Source organism: Magallana gigas, chromosome 5 (assembly GCF_963853765.1).
Source record: "Magallana gigas chromosome 5, xbMagGiga1.1, whole genome shotgun sequence".
In the NCBI taxonomy this organism is placed as follows: Eukaryota; Metazoa; Mollusca; class Bivalvia; order Ostreida; family Ostreidae; genus Magallana; species Magallana gigas.
In genome coordinates this window covers 23,215,812-23,232,209 of record NC_088857.1, presented here as the reverse complement: position 1 = coordinate 23,232,209, position 16,398 = coordinate 23,215,812, and the positions used below count along the sequence as shown (strand labels likewise).

The 16,398-nt window shown below is 31.8% G+C and overlaps 1 protein-coding gene across 2 annotated transcripts in view; it reads right to left on the bottom strand.

Annotated features, from left to right (window-relative positions):
- Positions 1-16,398, bottom strand: part of LOC105342832 (myc box-dependent-interacting protein 1) — a 48,242-nt gene that overhangs the window by 23,540 nt on the left and 8,304 nt on the right. For both annotated transcript variants that reach the window (XM_034478926.2, XM_034478934.2), the window contains exons 2-8: positions 12,358-12,438; positions 11,197-11,251; positions 10,764-10,858; positions 8,998-9,093; positions 4,274-4,381; positions 3,406-3,491; positions 3,082-3,157 (exon numbers count right to left, since the gene is read on the bottom strand). In XM_034478926.2, coding sequence (XP_034334817.2) covers positions 3,082-3,157; positions 3,406-3,491; positions 4,274-4,381; positions 8,998-9,093; positions 10,764-10,858; positions 11,197-11,251; positions 12,358-12,438 — 597 coding nt within the window. The remainder of the gene's footprint in view (positions 1-3,081; positions 3,158-3,405; positions 3,492-4,273; positions 4,382-8,997; positions 9,094-10,763; positions 10,859-11,196; positions 11,252-12,357; positions 12,439-16,398) is intronic.

Here is a 16,398-nt window from a genome sequence, read left to right as displayed (position 1 = left end):
CATATACACTGGTATAGTCAAACCTGCTGTTATGGCCACCTTTAATCAGTGGCCACTCGCCAGTTTCAATCCAGCCCATTTAGTTTTTCACTATATTTTAACTCATTTAAGCAGCCACCTGTCTAACAGGCCAGCGGCTAGCATTTAAGGTCTTCAACATGCCTGTTTTCAACGGCCTGTTTTGTCACATGACTTCTGACTCTGACATGTGCCCCGTATCAATAGAAGCCACACTTAGACAGCTGATAACGAGTCAATGACAAATAATTGAGTGCTACAATTCACTGAGATAATTGATTATAACACCTGTTTTGTGTTGTTTATGTATCTATTTATGTACTCCATTCATTACAAAGTTATTAAATGGTCAGTCTTGCACTCAACAACTTAACATGTACTGCAATTTGCCAAATATAATATGCTACGTTATTCTAGACTATTTCTGTGTGAGAAAGAGATGCGTATAATACACCCCAATGGATTTTTGACACTTTTTTTTAACAGGTAAAACATTGCCTATTGTACTTCAGAATATATAGCCTTTATACAAAAACGCTACTTCTGTTTATTTACCTTATTTAAACAATTGAAAATTATTGTTTGAGCAAATTTAGCAAAAAATATCCATTGATAGATAAAGTGAATTAAAACAGCCATTTAAAATTAATATAAACTGGATTTTTTTACAATCCAAGCTGCGCAAATACCATCTCCGTGTACGCCGCCATTACAGATGATATTTATAAATCTGTACAATAGAGCCAAAATAAATATACTCAATGTTTTTTTCTTCATTAATTTGAATCCTGGAATAAGAGGCCACCTTTCTTAATCGGTCTGGGTTTGTCATTGTCCCACAAGTGGCCTCTTAATACAGGTGCGACTGTATTTTGTTTGTCCTTTTTAATTCTGAAATTGATATTTTGATGTTGAACAACTGTATTTTTGGCTATTAGTTGTTATTATTGATAAGATTTAGCTGGGTCATTAATTACGCAATATTTAAATCAACTGATTTCACAACTTTTGAAATACAGTATAAACTAGTGGTTATTTTTTTTTTTCACAAAAAACACATGTCTCTACTTCTCCTCAAGGTTTGTAATAAGGGGCAAATTTAATAAGTGAAAATGAATGATTTTAGCTACATGTTATATATCATCCACAAATGCTACCAGTCATTACTGTAAGGATTTTTTTCATATGATGATTGACCTTGAAGTTATGGTCTGAAAAAAAAATTTAATTTCTTTTCCTAATTTGACCTTAAAATAGGAAAAGGGTAAAGGAAAATTAACAACAGTATGTCTCAAGGTATTATTATTGTTTTCTTTTACAATTTGAAGTCCTTCTGTCAAAGTATATTTTAATAAAGACCAAGAATGTTTTTTTTTCTAATTTGACCTTGAAAAAAAACATTAGAATGAGGTCAAAATGTTCCAGTTAGGTTATATACTATAAAACATGTAAAACTGTTATACAAGTTTAAAGGAATCTCGTGTTATAGTCCGTACAATATTTTTTAGAATATGAATGACCTTGAGACACAAGATTTGTCAAGGTAAAAAATTATGGTGGCGTGCACTCTTTCTCAGTACCATCTATCTATATTACAAGATTGATATCTTTGTGTCAAAAGGTATTTAAGTTACAGCTCAAACAAAATTTCATCATTTGTTTCTAATTTGACCTGGAGTAAAGACAAAGTCAAAGTCAAATATTGAACAACAGTACACATCAGTATATCATTATTGTTCTTCGTTAAAGTTTGAAGTCCTTCGGTAAAAGTATATTCAGAAGATGAACAATGAATTTTTTTTCTAAATTGACCTTGAAATAAAAATATTAGGTCATGTACAAAATTTTGGTAGGGTTCATCTAGGTTACATGTATATATAATCTACCGGTATCTTTGATACAAGTTAAAAGTCTGTATGTTCAAGGTATCTTGTGTTATGGTCCAGACAATAATTTTCAGTAAACGCTTGACCTTGAAGGACAAAATAGGTCGAGGTCAAAAATGTTGGTTGCATGTACTCCTTCTCAATACCTTTATCTATGTTCACCTTATATATCATATTCATCATGGCCAAAATTGCAATAACTTCATAAAATGCATGGATACCATCAATACATTTCTTTTTATTCTATTTCATTTATAAAGTTTGAAGGATAAATTACATTTCTATGATGAAAAAAATACTTTGGGGCTGAGGATCAGAGAACCTTAATCTCTATTATATGCATCAAATATTTTTCAAAAGATGGAATGCTTCCCTAAAATTTTACATTCAAGATCGTTTTAGTATCATTTTTGAAACATGATGTCATTGTTTAAAGAAAGATACTTGCTCCATTAATTTTATACCAATTTATTTGAATTTTTAATAAGAAAGTGGAAATTTGTTTTAGTTGGAAGTTACACACTGTAGAATTTTTAATTTGGCGTGAATATTAAATGCATGTCATCGACATTAATATCATAATAAATCATATATATTTCCAGTAAAGTCAATGGGATGTTTTATTTTTTTTGATAGAAAAATATTCATAAAAATAAAACACATCTTGTTCACATTTTTCAAATCCATGGATAAAATCTTTGAAATGTGTCTTTTGGAAAAGAAATGTAATTAAGGCATTTATCTTCTTTGCCTGAACATACCAGCAGTAATTATGTTTCAAAAGTAATACTTTAACAATCCATGGAATAAAATTTTGGTGTACATGTAGCATTCCACCTTAAGACTTTAAATTTTTGCAAATCTACATCAATGCTCAAATTTAAAGACTCCAAAAGTTAATTTTATCCTGGCCCTCTTTAACCAAAAAGAATGGATAATTGAAAAATCCAAGGTATACCTCATACAAAAAGTAAAAATAGTTTTTTAAGGAGAAAATTGGCATTGATTTCTTGAGTCTTAAAACCCAAAGAACTCAATCATTTTAAAATTAAAGAATTATAAAAGTATTGAATGATGCAAACATCTACAATGGACATGAATGCAGTCTCTACATACCTTTATAATTATAGTAAACCATAATCACTTTCTCTCCCATTTTCTAGCGCTTAAAGCTCACCTTAAAAACCTCTCCATGGAATATTTCTTCTGAATTAAATAAACTTTGGAATGTTGAGGCATAAAAATTAACTCGGCTGAAAAAGTAATGGAGAACAATTAAGTTACTATATTTTTTTTTTCAATGTAAAATTCAATTAAATGAAACTATCAATTTTTATACAATCATGTATAAAAGACAACTTTCAAAACTTTTAATATTGACAATATTTGCAATATTTTCTCAATAAAGATGTCCATAAAAATGGTACATATGTACATGTACATAAATTTTTCTCTTTCATATCATCTTTTTTTGCCAAATAACATAAACGTTGGTGATTACCTGTCATAAAACATGGGTAAATCTACGTGCAGCTCGTCATTGATTTGCTGATATATTTTCTTGGCTTCTTCCAACTCATCGTGGGCCTAACCAGGAAAGTAAGACTTAATGTTTAACTTATCTGGGTGGAAAAACCATCAAAACAAAATTTTATTTTAATTAAAAATCTTTTCTTAATGTTTACTGTACTGAAATTAAAGTTATCGTGTAAGTTTGAAGATGAAAAACATCATTAAACCCTCTTTTTCTGCACTCTATATACTACTCTATATGTATAATATATCTTTCACTCTTTATGGTATACATTTATCTAAGTTTATTATCTAAGTCTTTTTTTAATTCATTTTATTTAATTCATGATTTTTTGTGAGAAGAAAATTTCAAAAACTTCAAGCACTAAGTATACAGTCAGTAAAATGTACTACTTTTAAATTTTTGCATTTGCTCACCATGCGTTCTTTGTGCATTCACCATTGGCTCACCGTTTAGTTTTGCTCCGTTCACACTGTTGACATGTCAACATGGTCACATGTCAATAAACTGAATTGAATTGTATATATTTTTATGATAAATCCAAAGTTACTCCGAATAAACCGTTCACCATGGATTCATTGTTCACATTGTGCTTATGTTTGAGTTCACCTGACAAAACCCACTCACTGAGTTCTGTTCAGCTTTCAGACACGTACTGCTCACCTTTCAACACGTTTGCTCACCTTTTTTTGTTCAGCCTTCACTCTACTTTCATGTGAGAAGTATAACATTTCTGGGACTGTACATATATGGTCGTCATTATAATTTTTATACAGCCGGATCAAAATCATTTCTCTAGTAAATGTGATTTTTGAACATCATAAGACATTTTTACCTTCTTGATTTTTGCCTCATCTTTTTTCTTTGCATTTTCCAAAACATCAAGGTTGTGTTTTGCATTGTCAAAATCTGTCAATTTTCTGCCTCGCTTTGAGATTCTTTGCTACAAATAAATGTTTATCTAAATTAAAAAAAACAATTAAAAAAAAAAACTATTAAAACAAGATATCTGTGAGCCAATGCTCACTAGTGATACCCCCGCTCTGATGTGAATATGCAAAATAAGCAAAGTCGACATTTAACAGAAATCTGGCATCCGATTGGTACAGAAATATATCCCAGGATATGGCATGCCTAAACAAATAGTGTGTTAAAATTCCAAGCATCTGCAATAAATAGCTGCTGAGAATTCTTTGAGGAAAATCTGTTTGAAAATTTTGGCTAAAATTAACAAGGTACTCATTTAACAGGAAGTTGAAGTCCAATTGGTACAAAAAAATATCCCACGATATGGCATGCCTTAACAAACACTGTGTAAAAATTTCATGCATCTGCAATAAATAGCTGCTGAGAAATCTTTGACGAAAATTTGTTAAAAAATTTTGGCTAAAAATAAACAAAGTCATATTATTTATAATATATATTTATAATAAAGAATATTTATAATTCTTTGACAAAAATTTGTTTGAAAATTTTGGCTAAAAAATGAGCAAAGTCGTCATTTAACAGGAAGTTGACATCCGAGTGGTACAAAAAAATATCCCACGATATGGCATGCCTTAACAAACACCGTGTAAAAATTTCAAGCATCTGCGATAAATAGTTGCTGAGAAATCTTTGACAAAATTTTTTTTGAAAATTTTGGTTAAAAAATAAGCAAAGTCGTCATTTAACAGGAAGTTGACGTCCGATTGGTACAAAAATATATCCCACGATATGCCATGCCTTAACAAACACTGTGTAGAAATTTCAAGCATCTGCGATAAATAGTTGCTGAGATAAATGCGGCAGAAATTTTTGTTACGGACGGACAGACACACAAGGGTAAAACAGTATACCCCCTCTTCTTCGGAGCGGGGGTATAAAAATATCCATGAGTTTAGTCAACACATACATGGACTAAATCATAATGGAGTAACAATATATATATGTTAGCTTTTCATCTGCAAGTCTTCATAATCTTTCAAATCCTGCAGTTTAATTCACTGATATTCCCTAAACACCAACTTTCATGAAGTAGGTTCTCAAAATCAATGTACATTAAAGTATTAAATATGTATGCAACAACATATTTAATTGATAAAACCAGTGCACATTCAATGAATTAAGAAATGTATCCTAGAAACTGTAAATTATACAAAATCTAAAAGTTGGTGCTATAATTAATGGACATGCATCAATGTAACTACAGCAAACCAATATATATATCTATTTCATATAAACAAACGTTTTGCCCAATGCAAGGTCTGATATTATTCTAAACATGCAGGGGTCGATATACACAGGGAAGATATGGCAATTTGTTGACATGCAGTCATGTAGATTAAGAACACATGACTTTTCTCAGTTTTAGATATATTTGCATAAAAATTTCTCCCTTATCTATATTTGCATCTAAAACATGCATTAATATATGCCAAAAAATTCAGGGTCCATTACCGGGCTATTTTTGGAGTAAGAATACTTTGGGATTTTCTCATTATTGCATGGAAAATGCCACTGAATGCTTATAAATAAATCGAGCCATTGTATCTATTTTTTCCATTGTAATAAACCTAGCTATATATCAAATTAAAAAAGTATCAAATGAAATAAAAAAAATAATCACGCATTTAAGTAGTAGAAACTTTATATTGTTGAGATCAAATTATTTTAAAAAAAATAATGGAAGATAAGTCGTGTCTGACCAAATTTGATACACCAAATTATCAATTCATACAATGTGCTTACCAGCAGTATTTACCCTTTTTGAGATTTTTTATCATATCTATAAAGGTCTGTAGTACATTTATATATAAAAACATCAAATTTACACCCATTGCAAGATAACCCATCTTCTTAAATTGTACATGTATATAAAATCATCAAATTCACTCCCATGAATTGCAAGATAACCATGGTACCTTTAATAAGACTTTTGTATAAGTATGTACTATTGTAAGGGTACCTACAGAGCTGGTCCATTTTTTGGGAGTTGATTTTAATCAACTCTCCTATGCACTTACTCGGGCAAAGCGAAAGTGAAACAGTGTTTGGACCTAAGCACAAATCAATACTGCTGACAACACTTAGTTCTTGAAAACAATCAATAAATTTGATGCTATGTATTTCGAAGCATTGATTTTTAAGAAGACTTATTTATTAATACCATGAAAATAGTAAGATTTTAAATTGTACAAACAGTTTAGATATTTTTAAAGTCGTATGTATTCCTACACTAGAGTTCAATGTACTCTCGTTCAACCAGATGCTCAGCCGTCTCCGTTAATATCCGACGAAACAGGGTCTCTCTTGCTTGTCGGAGATAAATGGAGGCAGCCGAGCATTTAATTGAATAAGACGAAAGTTTAATCTTGCCTGGATCCATATAATTTCTCAGAAATATTTCGATTACTGATACTACTTGCCATGCAAAATCACATATCGTTGATTTTGAATATTAAATGATAATCGATAAAATCAGCTCCCGTCAGTACTTCAGTACTTTGATTATATTATGGAGATTTCTGTGTAAAAACATCATCCTAAAATTTTTACTGTGATCGCATAAGTAGTTTTCAAGATATTTGGGGAAAACCGGATTTCACACCTGAACGATTTTTTAATGAAGCCGATTTGGCGCAAGATGAATTGTGACATAACGGGGTCAACACTGCAATATGAGAAACAAGAATATCATATGAAAACTGTTCATTTTCTTGCATTGTATTATCGATATATAAACATTTTTTCTGATGTTTTATTTCCTAATTAATCAACCCTGGATGACTAAATATACTGTTGTTTGAGTTTAAACCCGTATTTTATTAAACAAAAAATAATGCTGAATTCAGAATTTATATCTGTGGTCAAATGTGTAACACATTTTGCAAATAAGTGCAAGGCCTTTGTAGCAAAATGACAATCTATCAAAGCATTATAATAATTGTTATAAGAAACATATTTTGTTAATACTGTCATTCTTTTGAAGGATTTTTTCATGACATTATTAATAATATTGATAATACATATTTTGTAAAAGGTAACCCTAATTCACATCCATGTACACACAGAAATGCTGTACTACGTACCTCTGTAATTTGCACAAGGGGAGAGGGTAATCACTGGTACTCCAGTGACTCATTTTGAAAATGGTCTTTATGGGCCCAAAGGAACCCTTTTAATCATAACTATGTGTCCCAACCAGAAAATTATGACTCCATATTTTATTCCACAAAAAACATGAACATCAAACAAGCAATATTTATATATTTTTAAAATCAAATTCAAAATGACAATACTAAGAGACAGGCTAAGTGCTGTCACTGGGACTCTTCCAAGTTTTTTCTGTTTCTTTATTGCCACTATCAATTATTCATGTTTTGGATTAGCATTCCTTTCCTTCTTGTTAATATTTCAGATTAACTACAACTTGTCTACTTTTTCATAAACTCTGGTTAATCTATCCTGGTTTGGGGGGAATTTATTAGTTTTATTCAGTGGCACAATGGTCGACATCAATTTCCCCACCGTAATGTCATGCATCATTGGATCTGATTGGTTAATAACTAAGTGTTGATCAATAAGATTTTGGATTTTGTAGTGTGGTTTTTTATTATTTGGAACATTTCAGACATCTACTTAGTTGGTTAAAAGAGGAACAATTGATGTTCTGGAACTTCTTAGAGAGAAAATGTGCATGTGTATTTCTAAACTTAATGCATCCTCTGTGATGCACATATCCTATAATGAAAATATGCGTCCTTAGCAAAATTTGTGCGTATATTACAGAGGACGCACTTCAAAATGAATCACTGGTACTCTAACATTAATATCAAAGATACACTAGACAAGAACACCAATGACAATAAAATACATATCATACATATATCAATATACAATACAGATCAGACCCACCCTAACACCAGAGTAAACCCCAACTAAACCCAGGGTTTACTTTTGGGATTTACTCGGGGTTTACTCTGGGTTTGCTTTTTGAAAATTTGGGTCCACACGAGGTTTACTTAGAAATTGCTTTTGAGGTCAACTGTACGCACTGAAGTAGACCCCTCCTTTATCTTACCATCCTACTGCCTGTAATTCCTGCACCTTGTATATTCCGAATACCGGTACACAGTTAGCGTCTGCTTTCAGGGGTATACTTCTGACCAGGTTTACTCTCTGTGTCCACTCTTAGTTTACTTTGGGTTTACTCTGGGTCCACTGTATTAAAAACCCGAAGTAAACCCAGAAAGTAAACCCAGGGTTAAGTTGGGGTTTACTTTCTGTTAGGTTGGGTCTGATCAGTACTCTACCTTGTGCCTGATACAAAGATTGGCAAGGTATATTTGTTATTTGTAACATGTATGTAAATAAATGTGCACTACTAAGCTAGCTTTCTTAAGCTGGGCCTAATCAGTTACAAGCTTTTTTATGCAAATAGCATCAATAATTCAATATCTTGCTCACAAGAACTGCTAGCTTCATATTGCACATGCTAATAACCTTTACAGAATATCACCTAGAACTGATTACTGTTCAAAAGGTCTCTGTGATCAGACTTTTCTACATGATACTAACTCTGAGATTTGGAAAATGACTCATGTAAGTGTTGAGTGGCTCGTTCACACTGTCATTCAAGCTCTGTAGGTAGTTGTGCCACATCAGTTCTAAGGACTGAAAAAAACCAGATTCCAAATAATTCTTTTTTATTCAAAATGCAACCATATTAATTCTATATATTCATTAATCTTAAACATTTTGATTCAAGCTATATTGACTGGTCTGCTGATTATTCTTGGAAAGAAAAATACCTTTTGACTTTTAGCACACTTAAATAATTAATTTATACAAAGTGTACTGGAGATTGTTTAAAATTGTCAAAGATAACACACATTAAAAAGGAGGCCCATGGGCAACATTGCTCACCTGAGCAACAATAGACATAATAAAATCAGCTTTATGAAATCACCTACAAAATATCTTAACAATGTTGTATGATAGATCCTGTAAATAAAAAATTCATATTTTTATTTTCTCTATATATTCCTATGTAAAAAATTCGACCCCCCGTGGTGGCCCCAGGGATCATGGTTTGAACAAACTTCAATCTACACAACTTGAGGATGCTTCAACACAAATTACAGCTTTTCTAGCCTATTGGTTTTTGAGAAGAAGATTTTTTAAAGATACCAACAAATTTTTAAAATTTCTTGATAATCTCCCTTTAAAAGAGAGTGTGGCCCTTAACAAAATTGAGCCCCCTTTACCTAAGGATGCTTTCTACCAAGATTGGTTGAAATTGGCCCAGTGGTTCTGGAGAAGAAGTTGAAGATGTATAAAGTTTACAGATGGACAGACAAAAAGACATACAAAAAGACAGATGGACACCAGACAACAAGTAATCAGAAAAGCTCATTTGAGCTTTCAGCTCAGGTGAGCTAAAAAAGTTTCCCTCAAGACAGCATTCTAATATACAACATCGACTCAAAGATAACTAAAATCACAGTTAATGCATCTTAACCTTTATTCTCGAACAAATAAAATACCTGCTTCTCAAGACTTCCACAGTGGAAATATTTACTTCATTGGGTAACAAAACTCATAGGCTTTAAGACTGACAATAATGACATTCCTTCAGATGTTTTAGCATCATGTGGTTTTAATTCAGTACTAACACATTAAAAAAATCTCTGTGAAATAAACTTTTGGGTACGGTAAGCCTAGTCTCGTTAATGTGTCATGTTCACTATAAGAAACCTGACTTCTAATTCAAACAATATGTAAATAAATATTTTTTCTGAGCTGATCTGTAAAGACACACACACGAATCAAGGATGACAGATTATGAAAACCTGTATCAATTCAAAATACAAAGTTTGTAGAAAACAATAAGTCATCACGGCCCCTCTGTCCTGAGTAGTAATTCACATGTAACATACACCAGACCTGACCATACTGTAGATATTAAATCAAAGTCATGAAGATGATAAAAATATTAACTGAAGCAAAGCTTGGCTTAAGTAATCAAAATCAAACACCCCCCACCCCTTTTAAAAAAAATGTGCCCCTTTTTTTCTTACTACTGGTAATATTTTCATGTTACCTGATGCAATCATAGTTCTATCATTAAATAAATGCAATAGCTCAAAAAGCTGTTGATGCTCATAATTTGATGATCAGGCAAACACAATGATTGAATAAGTTCCCTACAATGTGCTTTGGGTCTGAGATCAGACCATCTATGGTATCAAGTTCCTTTAGATCATGTGCAGATCAAGTCAGTTTGGTGCATTTAAAATGATGATCCATACTTAACCAATGGATATCAGAAAGAATGACCTTACATTTAGCTGAGATTTCACATTTTCATAATCGTCCCAATCTTCTTCATAGGTTTCCTGTAGAACTTGGTACAGATTTTTGGAAGCAGCTTGCATAGCTACAAGACATAGCATTATTTGTTATTGAAAGCAAGGAGAAGAAAATCATGTCTACTAATTCATTAACCAGCAGTTAATCATAATTATGCAACAACAAAAAAAGTGGAGCAAAAAATGATTTGCATCATACCATGTTTATCAAACACATAATTCTACCTATATTAAGTTAAAAGCTCCTAATTTTAAGAACATTTATCATTTAAGACACATGCATCCTTTTAAATCACAAAAGGTTTCAAGTTCTCTAATGTTAGAGCAAGCATTTTAAGTATGTTTGTAATGCAATGATAAACATCTTGAATAGAATGCAATGGGTGTTGGTGGAAAGACTGCAGACCTTTGGCACAGTGGATGTATCCTCTAAGCTCTTTGTGAAGTTTCCCTGCCACTTCCTATAAAAACATAACAATGCAGATTAATCTTACACTCATGATGTGTAACTTAAAGATAAAATGTGGAATTTTTCGGTATGGTATTATAATCAACTTCATGCGTATATTTATGTAACCATCAAATATTCAGTTTAGAGGGGATTTTATGGCACTTTGTGCATAAACAAAAGAAGTTTATCAAGATAAAAATTTTGTTGATTCTGGCCTTTTATTATTGCAGCTAAAGTATGTCTGTATCCTTAAAACATTTGGAATAGTAACTTGGCTTATTGTCAATGCTACTGGACCAGCTACTAGCTTGTATCAATTATCACTGATGACAAATGCATTTTGTTCATTACTAAAGAAATGCTCACATTAAATATATGCATGTAATTCTGACAACTGGTACATCAGCTCCTCTGTATGTACATGTACCTTGTATCAGCTTTAAATAATATGAATTCTCTTACAAGTATTGCAGTGTATTGAGGTCTTTGTAAGTTAAGATGTCACTTGTTCAAGAGACTTGTTAAATGAACAAGGGTATGAAACAATGTACTGGTACAATTTTGCATTGTATTGGTGCATTGGTCAGTTGCTACTTCAATTACTGTAAGTTGTTTTAATTCCACAGTGTTAAAATTTCACGATTTCTAATTAAGTACCAATCACGATGATTTTAATTTCACACTGCTAGAAAATCAATTGATCAGAACATAAGCATTAAAACGTTTTTTGAAACTAATGGTAGTATTCACGGTGGGTTTAATTTTGTGGGAAAATGATGAATCGTGAAATTAAAACCATCGTGATTGTTTGCCAATCTACAGTATACAATTTTAATTTGAATTTTAGTTCATTTAATGCAGGGGTAATGGTACATGATCTGATTACAATATGCATCTACTTATTAATACAATATTATTGTGAGTAACTTGCTAAATTATAGTTACATACAATTTTGCTAACAAGTAGAGCTGCTAGCATCATCAGAAACCCCCATTCAATCGTCTCATTTCTCTGACCGTCTGAGAAGCAAGACTGATGCTGGGTTTTGAGAATGGTCATGCAGTGTATACATGTACATTTGTGTATTTGCGATTTGTTTAAGCCATTGATTTTACCTGCTGCCTCTCCAATTTGTGGGCATGTTCATCAATCCGCTCATCAAATGTTTTCTCTGCTTTACCTAGATTCTGTAGAACCTAGAAAAAGACAAACAAAGCCATACAGTGTTAATTAAAAGCTTTTCTCTCCTGAAACAAAAATCATTAAATTTAAAACGTTTTCTTAACATGTAAATCTCATAACCCTCTAACAATGAATAAACAGCTAGCATATGTCTCCTTTCTCAAAGAATAATCATAAGCCACGTGTCGAAATTCCAAAAATACAATGATAAAATAATTTATATTAAACAGTTGTGTTAATAATACGTGTTATCCCTTTAAAGTTAAAAATAGCAAATGGTTAATTTCGATATTTAATTCTGGTTGTTGATTGGCTGACAGAATATTCCCGCGGTCAGGTAGTTTTCTTGTGTAGCTGGTTTTGTCAATTTACAAGCTCAGGACAACTTGGACATTATATGTCTTACTTATATATACAACTCAACATGACTTTATACTGTAAGTACAGTTAAACTCTAAACAAATAGCGTAATAGTTTTGCTTGTCTACAGTTTTTACATAAACCCTTATATTCAGTGAGAATGAAAAGTGTAAAAGCAGATAATGAAATTATCATTTTTAAAAATATCATTGTAAATTCTTGAAATATTAATTTACATCAACTGCAAATATTTTTTTCTCTCAAATATATGGAGTTGGCAGTCATATAAAAAACAAGAAATAAAGTCAAAGAAATTAAATCATAGACAAGAGTCATAGGGTCTTGTGTAGCAGGAACATATATATATGTCCCTGGTGTAGTAAAGTCAAATAAAACAGTTAAAAAAAGTAAGTGCTCGGAAAAAAATAGTGTACTCAAGAAGCAAAAGCTCATGACTAGGATTAAGACTATTGATTTCTTGTGGGACTATTCAAAACAGACAATTAAAATACACATTATTGAGGGGAAAATCCAAAAATTTTAATATTGTTATTAAATGTCATTCAATGAAAAACCAATATTATAATTAGATCGCCATTTAGTTTTTGTTTATTCCTATAAAATTGGCCCGCTCCCTTCATGAGAAAAATAACCCATCTCTGATTTTCACTAAAGTTTTTATAGCCGTTGTTTCTATCTTTTTGTAACAAGACTGCATGGCCGATGACTTTTTTTCAGTTTCTGCAACAAATCCAAATGTTAGATAGGAGAAAACATTCAAATCACGAATAGAGTTCGGGGACGCTTTTATATTTTCCACCATGCTTGCATTCTGACCTTGTATACTGACCTTAGCCTCGTTTTCAGTACTACCAGTATCTCATTAAGAATGGAGTATTTGTCACTGCAATACAACTTGACCGTTAATATTTTGGACACATATCTCATTTTCATTGGTTGATCAAGATGAAAGACACCAAGGGAAGGTACATTGCCAACTTACATGTACATATAAAGAAGGAATACTTGTATCAGCTCAATCTACTCAACACATGATCACTCTAGCTTTGGAGTGGACCATACGGAAAACTTGACATCACTTTCCATAAACAAAGTGCACATGTTGAACTCTGACGTTTTGACCTCAAAATCAAGAGGCCGGGGTCATTACAGTTCTCCCTACCATCATACAACCAATACAGTAAATATATAATCATACTAAACATTTGCACTTCTAAGGTGTGCACTAAGATTTGGAAAAAAATGCATGCATCAAGTCAGTCCTGTCCTTTTTCAATTAGAGCAATGAAATTGAATTCCATATCATGTTCAACAACTGCATTGGGAAGTAAATTGCATGGTGAATACTGACATCTTCAGCTATTTTGAGTGAAAGATAAATACCAGTGGTTTCCATATTTATCTCCTCTTAATTGAAAATAATGTATGATAATCATCTCATCTTGTTAACAATAATTAATACTGTTAATTACTAAAACAGGTAAATATCACAACAAAAGAGCACTTTTTATTTATATATATGTACTAGATGATATCGCGCGCAAGCGCAGGAAATAACACTTTACACATTTGTGAGATACAATGCTTAATATGTAGAACCTTATACTTTTGTTCATTAAATTTTGGTATATACTGTGCCCAGTTTTTTCTTAGTTTCTTTTTTAAAAATATTCTTTAAATTTGAAATAAAAAAACAACATTGCTGGATATTTACAGGAGCGGGCAGGAATGAAAAATAAAAACTAAAAAGGACGATATATACGTAAGTGTTGTACAGCTGACTGGAAAAATTAGCAAACTTTCAAACCAGTGAGTCAGTATTTAGTGCGTCGTATTCCTAATTTTGTTCTTTAGCTCAAAGGACTATATATGGTATGGGCCTAAAATGGCCCCCTAAAAGGAATATCATTATTTTACTGTAATTCTTTGTTTTCTTTGTACATATATATATGTGATGTTTTTACTTAATGTTCATTTTTATTCAAGTGCCCACTATTTAGAAATACGGCATTGTAAAGTCAACCTTTTCCCGCCATTTTTGCATTTTAGCATAAAAAAGCTTGTTTTCAAGCAGTTTTTCTTTCAAGAAACAAAGAGCGCATGTTTGAACCAACAAAATATTTTAATCAGAGATGTATCTAGCCAAGTCTAATACGTGACAAAAAATTTGTCCTGGTTCAAGCATGCGCTCTATATTTCCCATTCGTAAAAAGATGAGAAAAATGTCTATTTTCGACTGATATTAATTGAATTATAGAAATAGCGTCACTTCTGACGTCATATACTGCAAGTGACTGCAAATAAATCAAACAACTATGTGAAAAATACATTTTATATCAACTCTTCTAAATTGTAACATTACATTTTATTGTTCCCGAAACACTTTTAAAAAATGATGAATTATGGGGGCCAAATTTAACGCTTATCATATATAGTTCTTTCACCATAATTTTTTCATTGTTCCAATGAAATATGAATTCTAGATAAAAGACTATTGAAGAAAAAAGTTGCCCTCTCCATTCAACTTCCCCCATCTTATGCATACATTATTTAAAGCTGCTTGGTCCGATTTTGTATCAAATTTTATGCACCCTTTTAAACGATGGTTATGCTTAGTATATGTATAAAAATAGGCATTGCAGTAGTTTTCCAGTCAATCAAGCCATATTTCAATGAAGAAAAATACGTACAAAATTTGCTAACAAAACAAACGACATAAAAGGGTACCGCGTTATTTCGCCTCATGTTAAATTTCACCCTTGACGACGAGCCGGGTATGGTTGTGTTACGACTTTGACATCGCTTTAAATAAAGGTCGAAATGATCAGACAAATTACAAATAAACATGTGTACGTTTTGTTCGCCAATATTTCTGAAGTCTGCTTTCTTTACAATCAATGCATAGCATGCGGGTTGGATAACCAAAATCATTCGGGGGACGAAACGAAGCGGTTTCCTTTTCTAAACATTCCCGTGATGCATTTTGGTTTGTTTTTTCGTTTGCCCAAAGAGAAATTATTTTTATTTACTTTGAATATTTCTAACTTTGAAAGGAGACTGATTCTGCTGGTGTAAATAGGAGAAAGTCCATAACTTTCTAAGATAAATGGCTTGTATGGAAAAAAATATGATACTGTATTAACAAAAAAATCGGACCAAGCAGCTTTAATAATATTTACATCTACCAATTGAAGTATGATTCCTTCTACTTCTTACAGAAACTCAATATAGTTAAGAATCAGCCAGACTGACACACCCTGTTTATCAATTGGTCAAAATCTACAGCAACTGAAACTGGCATTACTGAAATCGTCACACACTGTTAATCGATTGGCCATAACCTACAGTGACCTAAAAAAAATCAATTTATTAATTAGTTAAAAGAAAGATGTAAATATAAACAATAAAATACTTTCTTTGATAATTCGAATAAAATGCTATCTTTGGTGATTCATTCGGGATATGAAGGTATAGCGATCATTGCAGAAAATATTTACAAAACTCGCTAATGCGGGTTATGTTATTTTTCTGCAATGTCGCCACTTTCATATCCCGAATAAATCACCAAAGATAGCATTTTATTGTTTAAATAT